Source organism: Miscanthus floridulus, chromosome 8 (genome assembly GCF_019320115.1).
Source record: "Miscanthus floridulus cultivar M001 chromosome 8, ASM1932011v1, whole genome shotgun sequence".
Classification (NCBI taxonomy): domain Eukaryota; kingdom Viridiplantae; phylum Streptophyta; class Magnoliopsida; order Poales; family Poaceae; genus Miscanthus; species Miscanthus floridulus.
In genome coordinates this window covers 176,338,599-176,359,188 of record NC_089587.1, presented here as the reverse complement: position 1 = coordinate 176,359,188, position 20,590 = coordinate 176,338,599, and the positions used below count along the sequence as shown (strand labels likewise).

Here is a 20,590-nt window from a genome sequence, read left to right as displayed (position 1 = left end):
CCTTATTTTTACCTTAGCATAACTTTGTTTTTATTCTCTCCTTTTTCGCACCTACCTATTCACACCATAGGCTACAACCTTAAGAGCCCAGGCATGGCCCATGAGGCTCAGCTGCTCGTAACCATAGGTAGAGGCAGGGTGCGATCGGTCAGAATATTTAAAGCAAAGCTACATATGGTAATTAAAGGAATGGATTGCCCTTTCGTTCGGGGAAAATGTATTTATCATATAATAGTAAAAAGAGGGGTGACATCGCACCCCTGTGGAGCACCCAAGTGACCTGGACCGAAAGTGTTTGGGTCGGGGAGCTCTATGGGAGCAAACGTTAAGTAAAAAATAATAAGACTAAATTTTAGGGGAAGAAACGACGTAGCTATTCATTGTTCCAAGTGTTGGTGAGAACATTGCCGTTGTCGTCTTTCAACCGTTAGGCGTCAGGTTAGATCACCTCGGTTGCCATATAGGGATCTTCAGTTGTCCGGATCCTTGCCTACTACACCCCCTTTCTTGGTCGTTGCTTCTTTGTCTTTTCCTTCCTTCGGCCCGCCGATCTGTCGTAGAAGGCGCTTGAGGAGCTCACAGTCCTTGTAGAGGTGTTTGATGGGGTAGGCGTGGTTGGTGTACGAGCTCTCCATGAGCTTGTTGAAGTGGTCTGGAAGGCCCTGTTGGGGCTACTTGTCCATGTGATCAGCCATGGTGACCAACACGTTGTTCGCCGGTTGGCGACGATCTTCTTTGTTCTTTTTGCCCTTCTATGTGGAGGGGCCCTCGTCCTGATCCTCGCACTTGGCCTTGCCTTTGCCTCGGCCTCTGTTGAAGAGCTATGGGAGCGGTGCTCTCTAGATGCATTGGGCAAAGGCCCGTGGTCCCAGACCATCCAGGCTGGGACTCTAGTCGTCCGTCCGGTGACCGCGCCTGGGGTTCGTTTCACCACTCCTAGCGATGGTCCGGCCGAGGTCTATGTCGCCTACCATCACTGCCGCTCAATGGATGCCATCATCATGCTGGGACTGATGCCAGTTGCTGATGATGCTGTGAGCATCTTGGTTCAGTCTGAGCCACTCGCGTACAGGCAGTCGGTGCAAAGCGGACGCCAGGTCAAGCCGGGACGTAGATGCGGCCTCTTATGCCGCGCTCACCGGCTGTAGTCGTGAGCGGGTGGAGCAATTCATCTGGTGCGTCCCAACTCCCCTAGTAGGGAGAGAGGCCATGAGTCGATGTCATGATGCCGAGCTCTCTGCCTATTGAACGGTGGTGGTTTCCACCAGTGCTCGGAGGTTCCGGTGGATCGCCTGTTCCTAGGGGTCGTTCGACTCAGGAAGGCTATGTAGAAGCATTATCGTAGCGATGATGTTCTGGTCAGCCCGAGCGAACTGTGAGGGATCATTCCCCCCATTCATGATGTTGTGTTGGACCTGGCGGGCGTGACCCCAGGCACCGCTCGTCGGTTTATGCACACGGGGCATAGTGCGGTGCACCGAGCATGTCGGCGTAGGTGGTGGCTGGTTCTACCGCCATTGTTGTAGCTCCTCGCCATGCTCCCATGTGAGCGTGAGGGTCCCCATATGAGGGTCCAGAGGGGTATGAGTCTGCAAGGACTCCGCTACCACCGGTGACTATCCCGGAGCATCCATCATAGCGCACTCCTAGGACGGATGGTGGCTAGGTGTCACATCACTGATGCTGGAGCCATCACTCTCAACAACATCATCCATGAGGTCGAGGAAACAGGTGGGAGCATAGCTCGCCATCCCCATGAATTTGGATGTGAGAGGGGGCGGCGCTGGTACCCTTCGGAGCCCTCGGGCGTATGCATCCATGGGGGATGTGAGGCCATCAGAGAACCGGTTGCATGGCGGTCACGGTAGGGACAACGGGGTCCCTCTAGATAATTGGTGGAAAATAGCAAATAGTGACTAAATAACAGTATGTTCACTACCCACAGCGGGGTTTGAGCAGAGAGTTTGCTTGGAATGAAGCATAGGCGCCTCGTCATTGAAGTCGTCGTGTGTCCCGGAGCCAAGGGAGGGTGCCCCTCCGACGGGCACCGGAACAAGTGTCTCCTCGTGGAGGTGTAGTACCCCGAGTCGGTCGGCGACGTAGTCTAGGCTTCCGAAGAGGAAGGCCTAGGACGGCTTGAAGATGGGTGGAACCCACATCCCAACAGGTGGAAGTGCGGGAAACTCCAGTGAGCCAAAGAGAGTCGTATCGCTTGAGCCCGCCACGACAAAGGTGGCGGAAAAGTGGGCCATCTGATGACCAAAAAGTGTTGAACGTACAACGTCTTCTCCACGAATGACACCAACTGTCGGTGCAGAAAGTGACCAACACATAAATATTTGTAGTTTTGCTGTACATTGTGATCGGAGGTGGCCTAGCACTTAATGACACAGGGTTTATACTAGTTCAAGCAACGTTCCCTATGTCCAGTTTGAGTCGGTCGGTGACTTTATTCTTGAGCCTAGGTGCTCGAAGTTTGTTGTGGGGTTACAAATGGAAGGAAGAAAGATAGGGGGTACAAGAGGTCCGGTTGGACTCTAGTCTAAAGGGCCAAGAGTGATGGGAGCCCCGCTATGTGCTAAGTGATTGAGCATGTGCTTGTGGTTTGAACCTGGTGGTTCTGTTGTTGTGTACTAGTGAACTGATCGATCTCCTTGTTGGGAGGGAGCACATCACCTTTTATAGATAAAGGGGATGGCCTTACAAGTGAGAGGGAGAGAGAGTGTGTATGCTACTAAGTCTTGTTGCCCACGCCGATAGGTACAAGATGATGGTAGGCGCCCATAATATTGTTTAATGTCAGATGCACGTGGGAGGTTGCGTCATCTTTTTCTAGTATGGCAGACGTCAGTGCCTGCCATACTATTGATGCCGAGAGGAATGCAGGGGGTTTTACAATGTTCGCCTGGTACGGTAAATGTCGGCGCCCACAGCACTATTGATGCCCAGAGGCATGTGGGGGAGCCTTACCGTGTTTGTCTGGTATGGGAGTTGATGGCGCCCACAACACTATAGGGAAAATGTCAGCGCCTACAACACTGCTTGGGTTTTGTCATGCTAGGGAGGTCGTAGGGTACTATCCTACAGGTGTATAGGGTATGTTCCTTGGTATTGCGATTGACTTGAGTGTCTTGCCTTACTTTCTTCATCCATTTCCTGGTCCTTACCGAGCAGGCATCCCTAGTCGATTGGTCCTAGTCAGCTCTGTTTGCGTCAGTCGAATAAGAGATGTAAGCAGGGGTTCGGCGCATCCCAGGCTAGAGACATGGATCAGAGTCAGAAAGTGGTGTATGGACAGGCCCTCCGGTCGGAGAGGCTGTCGGAGGTGGGCCAGTGTCGGAAGCAAGTGTTGTTCCTCCTTTGCAAGGCCCTCCGATTGGAGAGGTGGGCCAGAGTCAGAAGCGGGCGTCATTCCTCTTTGGCCAGGCCTTTTGGTCAGAGATTGGATTGTCCTTCTGGCCCGTCGTTTAGGTATTTTGGTCGGCCCATGAGCTACGCGTTGTTCACAATGTTGTCTGCTGGGCCAAGCCTTTGTTGGGAAGCCGGTCCATGAGGGACCCTAGGTTTATGAACCCAACAACGCTCATCTCCTTCCTATGTGCCAATGTCGATGTGTTTGCGTGGAAACCTACAGACATGCCAAGGGTACCACGGGAGAAGATCGAGCACTCCTTGAATGTTTCGCCGACCGCCAAACCGATCCAGCAGAAACTCCGACGATTTGTGCCAGACAAGAAGGAGGCTATTAGGGTAGAAATAAAACGGCTCCTAGCTGCCAGATTCATAAAAGAAGTGTATCATCCTGAGTGGTTAGCAAACCATGTTCTCATTCAAAAAAAGAATAAAGAATGGAGAATGTGTGTTGATTACACTGATCTTAACAAACATTGTCCTAAAGACCCCTTTGGTTTGCCTTAGATAGATGAGGTTGTAGACTCCAACACCAGCTACGAACTGCTCTCCTTCCTTGACTGTTACTCTAGCTATCACCAGATCTCCCTTAAGGAAGAAGACCAGATCAAGACGTCGTTCATCACGCCCTTCGATGCGTATTGCTACACCACCATGTCCTTTGGACTCAAGAACACTGGGGCGACCTATCAAAGGGTCATCTAGATGTGCCTTGATCAACAGATCGGCCACAACATCGAAGCTTACATCGATGATGTGGTCCTCAACTCTAAGACCACCGATAATCTTATCGCCGACCTTAAGGAAATGTTCACCAACCTAAAAAGGTACCGATAGAAGCTGAACCCTTCAAAGTGCATCTTTGGAGTTCCATCTGGTATACTCCTGGGCTACATCGTCAGCGCACGTGACATCGAACCCAACCCCAACAAGGTCTCCGCCATCACCAACATGAAATGGCCAACATGCGTCAAGGATATACAGAAGCTTACAGGTTGCATGGTAGCTCTCAGCCGCTTTATATCGTGCCTCGAAGAAAAAGGACTACCGTTCTTCAAACACCTTAAGGCCTCTGAGCGCTTTTCCTGGTCGAAGGAGGTAGATATAGCTTTCGAGCAGCTCAAGTTGTTTCTGACAAAGCCTCCGGTCATGATGGCACCTCGACCAGATGAAACTCTACTGATCTACATCGTCGTTACTTCTTGCGTCGTCAGCACAGCCATTGTCGTCGAACGCGAGGAGGCCGAGCACACCTATAAGGTGCAACGTCTGGTTTACTTCATCAGTGAGGTCCTTAATGAGCCCAAAACTCGTTATCCTCAGGTCCAAAAGCTACTATACGCCATTCTGATTACATTGTGCAAGCTCCGCCACTACTTCGAGTATTACAAGATCGTCGTGGTCACCGAGTTCCCTCTAGGGGACATTCTCCGCAACAAAGAGGCCAACGGCCGCATCATAAAGTGGGCTATCGAGCTCGGCACTTACTCTATTGAATTCATAAGTAGGCCAACCATCAAGTCTCAGGCGCTCACTGATTTCGTCACCGAGTGGATTGAGATCCAAGAGTCCATCACCGCTACTTGCCCCGAACACTGGGTGATGTACTTTGATGGCGCCCTCAACATCAACGATGCTGGTGCGGGCATTCTGTTCATTACGCTGACCAAGGATAAGCTCTAATACGTTCTCTGGATACATTTTCCGGCCTCCAACAATACCACCGAATACGAAGTGTGTCTCCATGGACTCTGTATAGCCGTTGAGCTTGGCGTCAAATGCCTCATGGTATACGGGGACTTCGCATTGGTCATCAACCAGCTCAACAAAGACTGGTCCTGCTCCAGTGACAAGATGGATGCATATTGCGCCGAAATTAGGAAGCTTGGAGGGAAATTCTAGGGTATCGAGTACCTCCATGTGGTACGAGATCAAAATAAGCTTGCTGACCACCTATCCAAGTTAGGCTCCTCTCGCACCGTGATTCCACCAAGGGTCTTCGTTCACGATCTTTTGGCGCCATCTATTAAGGAAGAGAAGGAAATTTAGGAAATTCCCCCGTCAAGCAGCTAGTACTTACAGTACCTTCACCGATCTCTAATTAGAGGGAACAGTTCATCAAATACCTCACCAGCACCGAAGTACCCACCGACAAGACTGAAACTAAATGCCTAATCCATCATAGCAAGCATTACATGTTGGTGGATGACAACTTGATGAGGAAAAGTGCCAAGGAAGGGATACTGCAGAAATGCATCACCCAAGAAGGAGTGAAGCTACTTCTCGAAATTCACTCTGGTTCCTACAGCAATCACGTGGTCTCAAGAAACCTAGTCGGTAAATCTTTTTTGAGCTAGTTTTTATTGGCCCACGGCCATCTCTGATACAGAAGACCTCATCCGATGTTGTGAAGGATGCCAATTTTTTGCCAAGCAAATACACGTGCCGGCACAAGAACTACAGACCATCCCGGCTTCCTGGCCCTTCGCATGCTGGGGACTGGATATGATCGGTCCTTTCAAGCCAATGCCAGGTGGTTTCCGGTACGTATACGTCTCCATTAACAAGTTCTCCAAGTGGATCGAGTATAAACCACTTATCTCGGCTACTACAAAGAAAGTAGTCGAGCTCTTTGAAGATATCATCCACAGATTTGGTCTCCCGAACAGCATTATGACCGACCTCGGAACCACATTCACTGGTCATCATTTTTGGGACTTCTGTGAAGACCGGTGCATCTCTATCAAATATGTCTCTGTTGCCCATCCTAGAGCCAACAGCCAGGTCAAAAGGGCTAAAAGCATGATCCTTGATGCCCTCAAAAAGAGGCTATATCAGAAAGTAGAAAAGCATCCGGGCAGATGGCTTAAAGAGTTACCAGCTGTGGTCTAGGGACTATGCACTCAAGCTAGTCGCAACACTAGCATGTCTCCATATTTCTTGGTCTATGGCTCAGAAGCCATACTACCAGCGGACATTGCCTTCCAAGCACCTAGGGTGGAAAATTATGATGAAGAGCAAGTTGCAGCTGTTCGGATAGAGGACGTCGATAGGGCTGAGGAGGAATGCCTAATCACCTACGTCCGCATAGCCAAATACCTAGAAGGCTTGTGGAGGTACTACAATCGCAACATCAAAGGTCGTTCATTTGTTGTCGGTGACCTCGTTCTCCGTAGAAAGCAAAAAACCAAAGGGATGCACAAGCTCTCCTCCCCTGGGAAGGGCCTTACGTCGTCAAGGAGGTTACCCGACCAGGGTCTTATTGGCTATGTGACTTGGATAGAATTGATATCCCTAACTCATGGAACATCGAGCACCTTATACGTTTCTATCCTTGAAACGCTCTAGATATGTATTCTCCACTCCATGATGAATAAAGTTTTGGTCGCCATAATTTATCTCCATTATTTCTCCAGTACAATTTAATCTCCACTTACGGTCGCTGAGCTCTAAGCTACTCCTTACTGAACTCCAGTATGAGATCGCCATAATTGCTCTGCCATATTTCTCCATATCTCCAACATGTGATCGCCATAAATACTCCGCAGCGTTTCTCCATATCTCCAACATGTGATCGCCATAAATACTCCACTATGTTTCTCCATATCTCCAACATGTGATCGCCATAAGCACTCTGCCTCATTTCTCCATATCTCTAAAATGTTTGGCCAACTACCAAGCAGCATACGTTCTGTTCTGTGCTCTATGGAGAAGACCCAGTCTCCGATCTCTCCCTACACGTCCTATGGGCTCTACGCTCTGCGTTATGGGTGGTCGGTTGTGGTTCCTTGGTCATGCCTATTCCTCCTACACGTGCACAGGCTCCACGCTCGATGTTATGGACTATGGACTAGCCAAGGCTGAGAGCTCAGTGAAGAACTAACCGCTCGGATGCCACTTATACTACGTTTATCTTCAAGTTATTTTGCCAACCGCCAGGCAGCACATGTTCCACTATATTCTCTATGGAGAAGACCCAGTCTCCGATCTCTCCCTTCACGTGCTACGGGCTCCACGCTCTATGTTATGGGTGGTCGGCTGTGGTTCCTTGGAAACGCCTATTCCTCCTACATGTGCACGGGCTCCACACTCGACGTTATGGACTATGGGCTAGCTAAGGCCAAAGAGTTCAGTAATGAACTAACTGCTCGGACGCTACTTATACTACATATAATTGCGTTAGGGTTAATACTACAACGATTTTTTCACCGCAACACCAGCAAACTGTATAAACATGCACATGTCAACATTTATACATACACATAAATGTTTGTCTGCGCCCTTACGCGTTTTTAACTACTTTAGTCAGTTATTACAACATACTCTCTAAGCAGAACACCGAGCTTCGCCATCGCCGTCCATCCCACCAAATAGGTTGATGTCACCGGCCAGCTTCTTTGTCGCGTCCTTCACCTCATCCTCTAGCTGCCGCTGCTTCGCCTCGCCCAACCCTTCGGAGAATCCGGCCCCTATCGCCTGAAGGTCAATGGCTGGGTAGTGGGACCAGACCACCGCAAGGTCATGAGTAATGGCGGTAACAATGGCGTCGTGGTTGAAGCTCTTGAAGTTCTCCCACGCCGCCTTGCACCTCTCGATGATGGTGTCCAAACATGGCGGCCTGCCGTCGGGCTGTGGAGCCGCCTCTAGGGCGACGCAGTCGAGCACCGGTTTGACTTCGACGACTACAGCATCGAACTTGCCCCTTTGGGTCCTGGCCTCCTGTACCAGCATATCAAACTATGCCTTGACCCTCTGACGGTAGTCTACAAGCATTATAAGGTTCCATCAAGCAAGGAAACCACTTCAACAGTAACTCTAACCAGGAAGTACTCACCTTTCAGCTCCTCGACCAGTTTGTCTGCTCACCCTGACTCGTTAGCCTTCTCCTCTCGGAGTTGCTCGACGGCTTGGCGCAACTGGCTGAGCTCCACATCTTGCTCTACAAGCACAATAGTCATCACCAAAAATATGGCTACTCAACAATGCAAAGCAAGTTCATCGATACGCCATACCTGCTTTCTGCTCAGAGATGCTTCTGAGCTGCTCAAACTTCTACTCTAGTTGCATGGAAGCACTCGCCAGTTGCTCGGAGATAGTGGTCAACTACTTGGACTTCCCCCGCAGTTGCTCAGATGTAGCCGCCGGCTGCTCGGATAGGACGCCCTTCTGGTATTCCAGGTCCCGTGCATTGGACTAAGTAAGGTCTCGCTTGCACTGGGCCCTCTAGAAGTTTCTCTCCATAAGGTTCATCGCCTTCTTGAGTTTTTCATTCTCCTCGGTGAGGGGCTCCATCGTCTTTATCAGCTGGCACCGTTGCTCGGCAGTTCGAGTTATCCCCTGCAAAAACGCCAAGATTATGAAGAAGAACAATCTCCAACATTAAAAATGAACATTACAGATGCAGTACTGACCTTGACCTGCTTCATCACACCGGTAAGGGCAGACTCTAGCCTCCTGAGCTCCTAGGTGGTGTCCTTCTGCTCAACAACCACCACCTCGTCGCCGCATTTGTGGAGGATTTGGATAGCTTTGGGTCGAGATTCCTCACGTTCGATCTCTTCCACCTCATCCTCCTCTGCCACGGCTAGAGGCACCACCAGGGGGCTCCGTGGCCAGATAGCGGCTCCGACCACGCCCTACGATGCCTCGAGGGGCGCTGTTTGCTCCTCGGGCGCCACCAGCTTCTCCGCCCCAGACTCAGGCGTGGCACCAGCATCTCCTGCATTCACCGCTGAAGACCTGGCGGTTTCTGCCATTGCCTCGGGCATCGTTGCCAAGTCGTCCACCATCGGTGCCAACTGTTCATCATCGCCAAGTCCCCCAGCAGCGGCGGTTGACTCCTCCACAGGCCACCGAGCACCCGAGGACTCCAGGATGGGGTCTACCATCATCTCCTCTGCCCCGGGACCAGCCTTTGGTTGCTCATTAGTCTGGACGGGCAGGGTTAGATCCTCCATACGCCTCGCTCTGCATCAGATCAGCTCGTCAATCGCCGAAAAGAAAAAAAGGATAAGGATATGACAACCAAATAACTCTAAGACAAGGGTACTTATGTAGCGGCTTTCTAGTAGATTTTTCTGAACCAGCGTTGCCTACCCGAGCCCCCAGCTGTGGCCTTAGGGTTGGTGCCTACGTCTTGGGGTGGAGGTCCCAAGGTCTCTACCGTCGGCCTCTCCTCCGTCTGCCGCTCCGGGACTCCCCTCGCCTACTGCTCAGGGACTCCTTTCACCCGCCGCTCTCGAACTCCCCTTGCCTACTTCTCGAGGACTCCCTTCACTTACTGCTCGGGAACTCTCATCGCCTGCTGTTGGGGGACTCCCTCATTTTCCTTCTATTGTTCCTCCACGCGCGTGTTGCGTGGGGGCGCCTTTGTGCTCGATGGAGGAGCCACCAGAACTTCGTCGTCATCTGACCACTCGGACATCATGGTACTCCGTGTCTGAGTGGTCTAGTCACCACCAAGCAAGATGCCACCCGAATTGAGGGGAGCGGCACCTGCCGTCTTTCTCTTCTTCCGAGCCGGCTCGTCTGTCGCTACCCTCTTCCCCTGGACTTTCTTCGACACTAGGGATGGACTGCCCAACGAGATGCTGATGGCCCCCTCATCAGGCTGTGTTGGTGGGTGGGCATCTACTGCCTACGGCCAATCGCCCCTCGGCGCGCCCGAGAAGTACACCGCTCTTTCCTACGAATGGATCTTCGCATAAGTGAATCAGTCCACTACCCGGCAACGACAAATAATAAAAAGCATCAGGAACACACAATTGAGATATTTACCTGAGGAGGCATATTTTGGCAGTGAAAGGGTCTCGTCTGCCCTGGCAAGTTGAACGAGGCAAGCGGAGCGAATAGCTCTACGGCTCGCTCTTGCACAACATCCCTCGACAGCATCTCCGTCCTCTCTCGGGTACCGTCAGTCTCTCCCCTGAAATCAAAGGCTGTGTTGGCCCTCTCCTTGCAGGGCTAGACGTGGCGCACTATGAAGCTTGCCGCCACCAGTCCACCGTTGGTCTTCACACCCTTTATTAAGCCAAGGAGCTCCCTCACTTGCTCCATGTCAGCGTTGTTTGGTTTCTCCGATCAGCTTTTTTGGCTCTCTAGGATGTGGTCGACGTCACAGCGGATTGCAATGTGGCTCTGCTTCATGTAGAACCACCTGGCGTTCCACCCCTTCAGCAAAGTATTCAGTGGAACAGTGATGTACTCGCTCGCCATCCCATCCTGGAGTTGCAGATATACATCGCCGACCACCTTAGAACCGTTGCTGCCTTTCTTCTTCAACAAGAATAGGTGTCTGAAGAGGTTGAAATGTGGAAGAATCCCTAGATACGCTTCGCAGAAGTGGATAAAGACCAAGATGTGCAAGATGGTATTTGGGTGGAGATTGCACAAACTAATCACCCAGAACTCCAACAGATCCCTCAGGAAAGGATGAATAGGAAATCCCAATCCACACCAGAAATAATCCTGAAACACCACTACTTCATCAGTATGAGGCATTGGGAAGGGCTCACCGCTGGCTAGCCGCCATCCGGTTGTGACGTGGTCAGGAAGAACGCCCGCCTCCACCAATCTGTTGAGCTCCGCCTCCCCCGTGCGCAATGGCACCCACTCTTTGTCACGGCTAGCTCTGACGCTCGCCTTCTTTGGGCTCGCCTTCTTTGGGTTCGTAGCTCCCCTCTTAGGCGCCATCTCTTGGATTCAGACATAGACTAGCAGCGGAAGCGCGCGTGGATGTGAATTTGGAAATGCGAGGGCCGAGGAGGAAGGTGAAATGGCAAAGTGGCAAAGGTGGGAGCGCGGGGTGTGGCAGCGCAGTTATAAAGCACTCCCTCCACCCTTTCGCATTCGAGGGTTTTTGGGAAACTGCTCCCACGATTTGTGCCTCTCTGAATTCTCCGCAACAGCAAGGTGGGCCGTTACCTGGGCTTTCACGCAACCGCGGCCCGTATCGCCAATTTATCTCCGCAATTTGTTACGGCTCGCCGAATATTCGCCGACTTCTCCACCAACTGTTATGGCTCAGTAATTACTATTGTACAGCCATTACTCTGGTATTTTCTCTGCGATTTGTTTTCTTCAAGATTTCCTCTTGTGGCTCGGGGACTGCGTCAGCATTACGTCTCGGTTCCTCACCGCATTGGGGATTTTTCTTTAGTTGACTGTTGTTTCTGACCCTGGCACCACGTGACCACATCACCTACTGTTAGGCTCGGGGACTAAGTGGGCACACTTCACCTTACGGTGAATGTGTTTCTTCTTGTTTCGGGGCTACGCCCGGAGACTGTCTGCCTGTTCGGCTGGTCTTCTACTATTCTTCTACTTTGGACTCTGGCATCACATGACTACGTCATCTACTGTCAGGCTCGGGGACTAAGTGGGCACACTTCACCTTGCAGTGAATGTGTTTGCTTTATTCTAGAAGACTCCACACCTCTTGAAGCTGAAGAAGAGTATCTCCCTTTCTCATGGTCGGACTCTAAGTGGGCACACTTGGTCCACTACGAAGAAATTTTTGATTCTGAGCTTGAGCTCCTTACACCCTTATTGCAAGTCGTACTTGGGTTACACTGCTCGGCGATGGTTCATGCTGCTCAACGACGGTTTGCACCGCTCGACGATGGTTCACGCTGCTCGGTAACTGCTCACAACTGCTTGGCAACTCATCACGGTGGTCGGACCATGAGTTTGACTGCTCGGCTTTATTCGCACCTGCTCGGACAAGCTCAAGACTGTTGCACGACGGGTACAGGGTGCTCGGGGACTAGCTGTGGGGGTACGACCCCGGATACCCACGGCAGACCACATGGGATGCGCCCCTAGGGACGGCCCAGCCCACAAGACGAAGCCTTGCGGGGCACGGCGCTGCTCGACGTCTCCCGCAAGACACCGAGAAGATATCCTAAAGATACTACGAGATCTGTTAGGATACGTATGATCCCATGATTTCTGTAATCTGTTATTACTTTTCGGTTATCTCTCAGATCTAACTGACTTGTAACCCTACCCCAGGACTACATAAGGCGGGCAGGGACCCCCTCCAAACACACGCAATATCATACGATAGTCAATACAATCCAACAGACCACAGGAGTAGGGTATTACGTCATACTGACGGCCTAAACCTGTCTAACCCATGTGTCTCTGTTGCCTTCTTGTTCTTGATTACACGCCTCTCTGCTGATCAATCTACCTTCGTGAGATACCCCTCGAAGGACTGCTGACGATATTCTGTCGATAGTTATGCCGATCAATCTAAATGGGACTAAAGCCTAGGCAACCTCACATTTTAGTCACTTTAGATCTAAACACCCTAATTAGTCCACCAAACTAAACCGGGGTGGCTAAAGTTTAGCAATTGGTTTAACTGTCTAAATTTTAGCAGCTTCAATATAAACATGGCCTTATTCGGATGTTGCATATGTTTAGCACATATGTTGCAAGAGTAGTGTTCGAAATGTTTCAGCTGTTTCAGCCTTGTGTTGCAATGAGTGTTTTCATGTTGCAAGTTGCAAGTGTTTTATTTAGATGTTGCATATGTTTCACACACATGTTGCAAATGTATGTTTCAAATATTTTATCTGCTTCAGACGTATATTGCATTTAAGTGTTTCATGTTGCAAGTGCTTCGTGTTTTAGAGATATGTTCAGAGAGTCATGGGAGCACGGCCCGAGCACCAGGGAAGGGGCGCGACGAGCCAAGGCTGGCGGATGGGGAGCGTGGCGTACCTAGGTCCTGCGGACTCGGTATGCTCGTTCTCATCTTGGCTCCCGGGTCCTATCCGCATGGAGAGAGAGGAGGGGTAAAGGGGAAGGAGCGGTGGGCGCGGGGCAGGGCGAGACGGACGGGAGCAGGGTACATGTGTGTAGCGGGACGAAAAAGGACCGTAGCGACAAGGTGAGAGTGCGGTGCATTTCTAATGGGCCGTTGGGTACCTGTCCGTATCCCATCAGAAGCGCCAGCAATTCCCGAGAAATAACGTACCTATGCGTATTTGTATCTGTCCATATCCAACCATTTGCACCCTAGGTAACAGGAAATTGTAGCTGCAGCAATGTCTACCGATGAGACCCTACGAGGATTTGTCTGTCATCAATAGTGAGCCGCCTGTTCTGTTAGGGTCTCAGGGATGAAAACGAATAGAAACGGACAAAAAATCAGCTTAACTGTTTTCATTTTCATATTTGATCATCAGAAACGGGACTAGGACCGTGGGTCCGTGGTAGCTAGGAATAGAAACGAAAACAGGATATGCGAGAATACAGAAACAAATGAAAACTTAAGGTAAGGACATGGCTTAGTTTGCCTATTCGGCTATTTGACATGTTAGGAGCCTTGCTGAAGTGCCTCACGGGCATATACCCCTTGGGAGGAGTTTCTAAATTATTTAACTAATATTTGTCGTAAAGACAATGTTCAAAGGTTGCTATAATGATAACTTCTAAAGTTTATCCCATATTTTGTAAACACAGATCTATCTTCGCCAAAAATAGAATCCCGAAAAAACACAGGAAACACCTCATTTCGCTTTCCATCCTGGACTGCTGGAAATGGTGCGACTCCGACACGTAAGCCAAACACCTAGTACATATATTAGGCTCATATTTAGTTGTGTATCGTCGATTCAACGATTATCAATTGTGCTATTGCAATTTTACACAAAGAAAACCTTTTTTTTTTGCGAATTTACACAAAGAAAACCTAAATAGATTTTTCAAGATGCAAAAAGGCATACTTAGCTATGGCAAAACGTGTTCTGCATAGCACGTAGTACAATTGGACGATCGCTGCTACATTCCCCGGACCACTACAACAATGCTTTAGAAATTCACCCTCAGATATACGAATTTTCAACTTAACACAACTGCAGCCTACCCCCACTTTCTGAGGCTAGCGAGGAATCCCCCAAAAAAAAAAAATCCCTTCAAATTGTCGCTAACAATTCCAAAAGCTACCTTTCATATACACAAACAGCAATTAGACTGAATCTTGGCAATTCAGTGTTGAATTCTTTCGTCGGAGTCGTGGAGTGGCTACCTTGGGCCGGACAGCTCCACGGCACGAATGTTGTACGTGGAGTCGACGATCCAGTCATTGCGTAGCGGTGCGGACTCAGCCTCCTGCCTCACCACCTCCACTTTCTGCCACTGGTCCCAACGCTCTGCCAATCCATCACCTTCCAGCATCCTCACCACCTCCGACATCTTTGGCCGGTCCAACGGGGAGCCCTGCGTGCAGAGGAGTGCCACCTGGATCAGGTTCTCCACCTCGATCTCCTCGTAGGCGTTCTGCAGATCTGGGTCCACCAGCATCTCCACCTTCTTCTCCTTCAGCAGTCCTTTCACCTGCAAGATGCCAATTGTGAATTATTCATTTATGCCAGCTTGTTTTTGTCATGAACAATCCATTCGTTCCATTGTTCGGATAGTTGAACATGTTTTTATAATGCAGCAGGCATATGGCAGGGCGACTGATTGCGCATTAGCATATTGTAGGCATGATGGATGTGTCCCCTGGAGGGTGAACTGCCCAGCTTATCACTTGCCGGTGCACGCTCTCTAATTAGGAAAATGGATTAAGGGCACTTCATGATTACAGAGTTAGCTTTAACACCAATCTTTAAGAAACTAATAAAATATGGAATAGCCCATAGACAGCAAAACAGTATGAAAGAAAAAGGACGACAACCACCGGCACCGCCTATCGTCCCGCCGCGGAGCTCCAACGAGACCCTACCACGCCCGCGGCGTTCTCCAACTTCCCCTCCCCCGCCGTCGCCATGGCCATGGTCGCCTCCACACCAATCCCGCTCGGCCGCCTCCTCCGCCGCCCGCTTCGGCGGAGTCACCGCGGCCTCCGCCTCGCCGCTGTCTCTCCAGTCCCCACCGCTGGGCCCACCTGCCTCCCCCGACCCCTTTCTAAGCCCGCCGGAGATGGAGAAGAAGAGAGGGAGAGTGTGGGCGTGGGTCGAACGCGACCCGTCCTCGGATAGAGTTTGCTAAAGAAAAATGTATAATCTGTAGTGCAGTAATACTGTATGACACACTGACTATTGAGAAGAAAAGTTACGTACCCAATCAAGAAGCATAACATCGTCATCATTTGCAAGACGAGCAAGATCAAATGCCCTCTGGCCAGTAATAAGCTCCAGAAGCATGATCCCATAGCCAAAAACATCAGTCTTTTCAGAGGACTTGCCAGTGGATAGGTACTCGGGAGCAATGTGTCCAATTGTTCCACGAACAGCAGTTGTGACATGGGTATCCTTGTAGTCCATAAGCTTGGCAAGCCCGAAATCACCCACAACTGCCTCAAAGTCCTCATCCAAAAGAATATTTGCAGCTTTGACATCCCGATGGATGATTTTCGGATCGCAGTGATCATGCAAGTAAGAAAGTCCTCTTGCAGATCCAAGTGCAATCCGTCTTCTTGTTTCCCATATAAGAGGTGGCTCAGATGGCTGGCGCTCTATGGAATCAGAAAGACTAATGAGACAAGGAAGCTAATATTCTGCTTGTTTAGTTGGGGCTATGGAATCAGTATTTAGAATAAAGAACAAAGTACCTCGTAAACGTGATGCCACACTCCCATTAGCCATGTATGGGTAGACTAGCAACCGTTCAGTAGGTGTCATGCAGAAACCACGAAGTCTGAGAAGGTTCCTGTGCACTGCCATGCTAATCATCTCAACCTCTGTTTGGAACTGAAGCTCACCACCAGGTGTCCGCTCCTCTTTTAGTCTTTTCACTGCTACCAAAGAGCCATCAGCAAGCCTTCCCTTGTACACTTTTCCAAAACCACCTCTTCCTAAAATGTTCTTGTTACTGAAATTATCAGTTGCAACTTGAAGCTCCCGCAATGAAAACTTTTTGAGCTGACCAAGATGGACTTCTGGATCCTCCTCGGCTGAAGCAAGCAAAATGGGCCAGCAGATGAACAAACAGGCAATATGGGTTAACAAAAAAAGTACACCATATGATACAGACCAGGAACATCGAAGAAATGCTCTTCAGGTTTACGACGGCGCCACATTGCAAATGCAATTGCAGGAACAGCAAACACCAATGCTGCACCAGCAGCAACCCCTCCAGCAATTGCTCCAGTGCTAGAGGCACCTAATAGTACACATAAATCCAGGAATTACGTGCCGTCCAGAATGCTAAAGTTTCAGTGTACTAATGAGAATACAAGTATATTAAAAAACCTACCAGTTGATTGGGTTGGGGGAGATGGAGGATTGAATGGAGGCGGCGGGGAAAAGGGAGGAGCCCCAGGGCAGGGCTTCGAAGTACCAGGGCCACAAAGATTTGGGTTGTTGGCAAAACTGTAACAAACAGGTAATATTTATCATGCATGCTGAAGACACAGTTTAGGCTAAGGATCAGTGAATCGTCCAGATAAAAGACCTAATAGGGGTGAAGAGTGAAAAGGAGCCTGTTGATGGGACTTGTCCTGAGAGGTTGTTGTTCGAGAGATCACTGCATTTTCATGATAAGTATATTATATATTCATTCAACACATAACAAACATCAAGAGAACAATAGTAGTGTGCATGCTACTTACAGTACTTGGAGAGTGGAGATATTGGTCAAGGATACAGGAATTTGATCAACCAAGCTGTTGTTGTTAAGACGTCTATCCTTGCACACAGGCACAGAACAAAGAAATATTTGTGACTTTACCAAAAATATAAGAGCACAGAAGACACTGATAAAAATAAAATTGATAATGACTTTTTTTTCCAAAGACAGCATGAGTTGTGCTGATAAAATACAATTCAATGATACAACTGCCATAAATATAGAATAAGCATGGAAAGAGTAGGAGAAAGGAGGAGAATCAAACACATAAGTCCATCTATCAAATAGGAAAACAACAAAGTTAATCAAATACCAACATGTCACAGAAATTAGCAAATGCAGCATCACAAGTTCCTCTTGTTTTTCAGGTTACAAAATACATAGGCCATTCTTGACAAAGAGATCAAAAGTCTATATAAAACAACCAGAAATAAATAAAAAAACTGAAAAGTGCCTAAACATTAAACCGCAGCAAGTAAAACAACATAAGAGGGTGCTAGTAAATGGTAAACAAAATGAGTCTTACAGGAAACGCAGCTTCAATAGATTCCCCAGGCTGTCAGGGATACTGCCAGAGAAGTTGTTCATATACAGATCCAAACTGACCAGGTTAGTCAAGTTCCCCAGTTCAGGGGGTATTGTCCCACTTATGTTGTTGCTGTAAAGCTCCCTATTACAAAAAAAAGGGTAATATAAATAAATTCTCAAATGTAAAAGGACACAATTACAAAATGAAGAAATGTATACAACAATTAACAAGCAGAATTACGCATAAAATGTAAACGATAAGACTTTTTTTAAGATCCACTAATTTGTAAATGGATAATTTGTTTTTGAAACAGCGTACCTCTAATTCACATTTAAAACAAGAGAAGTACTCCTAAAAAATTAGCACGGATCCTGAAGCGCCTAAGTAAGTTAGATGGTACCTCCAAGGCTGCCTCACTAACCCATTGTGGCCCTCCCCAACTCCCCCCCCCCCCCCCCCCCCCCCCCACACACACACACACCCACCCACACCCACACCCCCAAAAAGGAAAAAGTTGGCAGCTTTCTTTGGCGAGTGCAGAGGTATGCAGGTGGCAGAGTTTCTAGCGCACACATCCTAATGTCACTGACTCATTCACACAGATTGCAATAAGCTAATAGTCTTGGAAGCACAACCTCAAATGAGCACTGAGTGGCAAAGTAAAAGGAAGTCTAAGAATGAAATCCATATAGGCAAAAGGTGAACAGAAGTATGCATTTTGTCCACCATAGAGCGTCATCTGCTGGCGGTGTCCAACAAACTGTCCTCGCAGGCCACCAAATTTTCAGTGCTCCAGTCCCAAATTGAATCACCATGGTTATCAGCCATGTCTTATCCACAGATCAAGCCATTGTGCCCCACAACTAAGAGAAAGTGAAGAATTGGATTGCGAGGGACCGGGCCAGGCTCAGGAGGTAATTCAAAATAAACCAATCAATTAAGGGTGCTTTAGGGTCAGTTCTAATTTTTTAGAAGGGATTACTGGAGCACTTTTCTTAAAATAATTATTCTGACGGTACATACAAACATACAAGAGACAGAAAATCCACATCTTGAAACTGTTGCCAAAACCAGCACGTGCAGAACTTACAAATATTGGAGATTTTTCAGCTGACCAAGTTGTGGCACTAGGACGCCAGATAATTGTGCATTTCCAAGGTCACTGTGAAAGGGAGGACATTTAAAACCAGTAGGAGAACATCACTAACATTTTGAAATGAATATATGAGAGCTTTTTCATCAACTTACACTCTGATAACACTGTTATCGTTGTTACACGTAACATGGAACCATGTACATGGGTTAACAAGAGTGGGATCCCAACTCTGCAAGACATTGTTAGTATCTTTCAAGCTCTGTCGCAGGCTGTACAGAGCATCACCTGTGGACGAAAGGTAGCATTATCAGCAGCAAGTATATTCCCAGTTAAGATGAAAAAACATATAAGAAATTTTATCCGTGATGAGCTTGTATGCAAAATATTTAGAAAAAAAAAATAGGCCGCCTAGGAAAAAACAATGTGATTGAAATTTCCAAAACAGGTAAGGTAAGAAACCATGTAGTCAGGAAGTTCCAAAGCACAGAGATTAGTAGTTATTACAGTTGGCCCCAACCATTGTTAGTACTACAGTGTTTGATGTTCTTCTATTCATGGTAGACCATGGGGACACATACTATAGAGCTATACTGTTCAATTGCCATCTGTGGAGAGAGAGAGAGAGATGGCCAATAAGCAATAACATCCCAACCGCAGTACTAGCAAAAAGTTATTTATCACCGGCTGAAAGAACCGGTCAAACAATCTCACTTCAAAGTCAACATTAGCAATCCGAATGAACGAACTCCTTAATTCTGGAGGACGATATTAGCAGAATTCCTCTTTTTATAGTACAAACGAACTAGGCTAAGCTTGGTGGTCTCTCGCTGCCTCGCTATTGGAAGTAAACTTAACGATGGACTGAACGCCCAAACGAGAAAAGTATATGGCGCAACGAAAGAACTACAACGAACAAATAGTCTACGTTTTCCTCGAAATCAACTGAACGTGGCTTGTTCATTCCTCTGATCCATCGAGGCAGAGCTATAACGAAACGTACGCTCTATGCATAAACAGCAAATATCCGCCAAATACATCGCCACGAACGGAAGCAAGAAGTAGAGAGCAGGCAACACCTACGAGCATCAATCAAACCCGTAAAAGAATCAAGCTCATATGCTCCATCCCAGCTGTACAGATTTCGAACTTGGGCCGGGGCAGCGCACGGCTTACTAGTATGTATGAGATCAGGCAGGACTCACCCTCGGTGTTGGCGACGACCCGTCCCGGCCCGAGCAGCACCGCCACAGCAAGGACCACCGCCCACCACCTCCCCGCCGCCGCCATTCCAACTCGAGCGCCAAGCGGGCCCCACCACCTCACCGACGCATGGGCGCGCGGGTCCCCCCACCGATGCTCGATCTGCCGCGCCGCCGCCGGCCTCTCCCTCCAGAGCTCACGGCGTGCTCCTCCTCCCCCCTCTCCTCTCTCTCTCTCTCTCGAATGGAAGGGAGATTTTTTCTTTTCTTTTCCGGGACGAATTCTCTCTGTAGCTGGAAACGGAGTACGGCTGTGTGCGCGCGTGTGTATGTGTGTATTTGTATATGTCCCGACCTAAAATTGTTCTTCTACTCCGCGGTGGGACCACCGCCTACGCTCGAGGAACAAAGGGGACGCCCACCGCGGAGACTCCCACAGGACGTCACCGACGTGCGGGACCAGGGAGCCCCCGGGGCCCGCGTGGAAGGGAGAGGGCTGCGCGGCGGGAAGGCGCTGGCGGCGTGCTTTCCGGGGAGTGGTGGGGTGGGTGACTTGATGGAGCTAGTGGGGAGGAGGAGGAGGGAGGGGAGCAGGGGGAGGTGCGGGTCCCGGACATCTGATGACATGGCGGCGTGCGGGCGCCGGGGATCTCGTGGACACGGTCCTCGGTACGCCCGGTCTCGTCATTCTCGAGTGATGGTGTCGCTTCGTACAGCTCCCACTGCAACTGCCACTGCGCGCGCGCGCATCGCGTTTGCTTGATCCGTCCGTGG

General features: G+C 49.2%; 1 protein-coding gene across 1 annotated transcript; it reads right to left on the bottom strand.

Annotated features, from left to right (window-relative positions):
- Positions 1 to 14,105: 14,105 nt before the first annotated feature.
- LOC136477587 (LRR receptor kinase SERK2-like) lies at positions 14,106 to 20,135 on the bottom strand. The gene is made up of 11 exons (XM_066475793.1): positions 19,820 to 20,135; positions 18,770 to 18,902; positions 18,612 to 18,683; positions 17,519 to 17,662; positions 16,976 to 17,047; positions 16,819 to 16,890; positions 16,621 to 16,736; positions 16,399 to 16,527; positions 15,977 to 16,318; positions 15,486 to 15,880; positions 14,106 to 14,757 (listed from the first exon to the last, which is right to left on the bottom strand). The coding sequence occupies exons 1-11, from the start codon at positions 19,902 to 19,904 to the stop codon at positions 14,446 to 14,448; spliced, it is 1,872 nt and encodes a 623-aa protein (XP_066331890.1). The 5' UTR covers positions 19,905 to 20,135; the 3' UTR covers positions 14,106 to 14,445.
- Between the last annotated feature and the right edge of the window lie 455 nt (positions 20,136 to 20,590).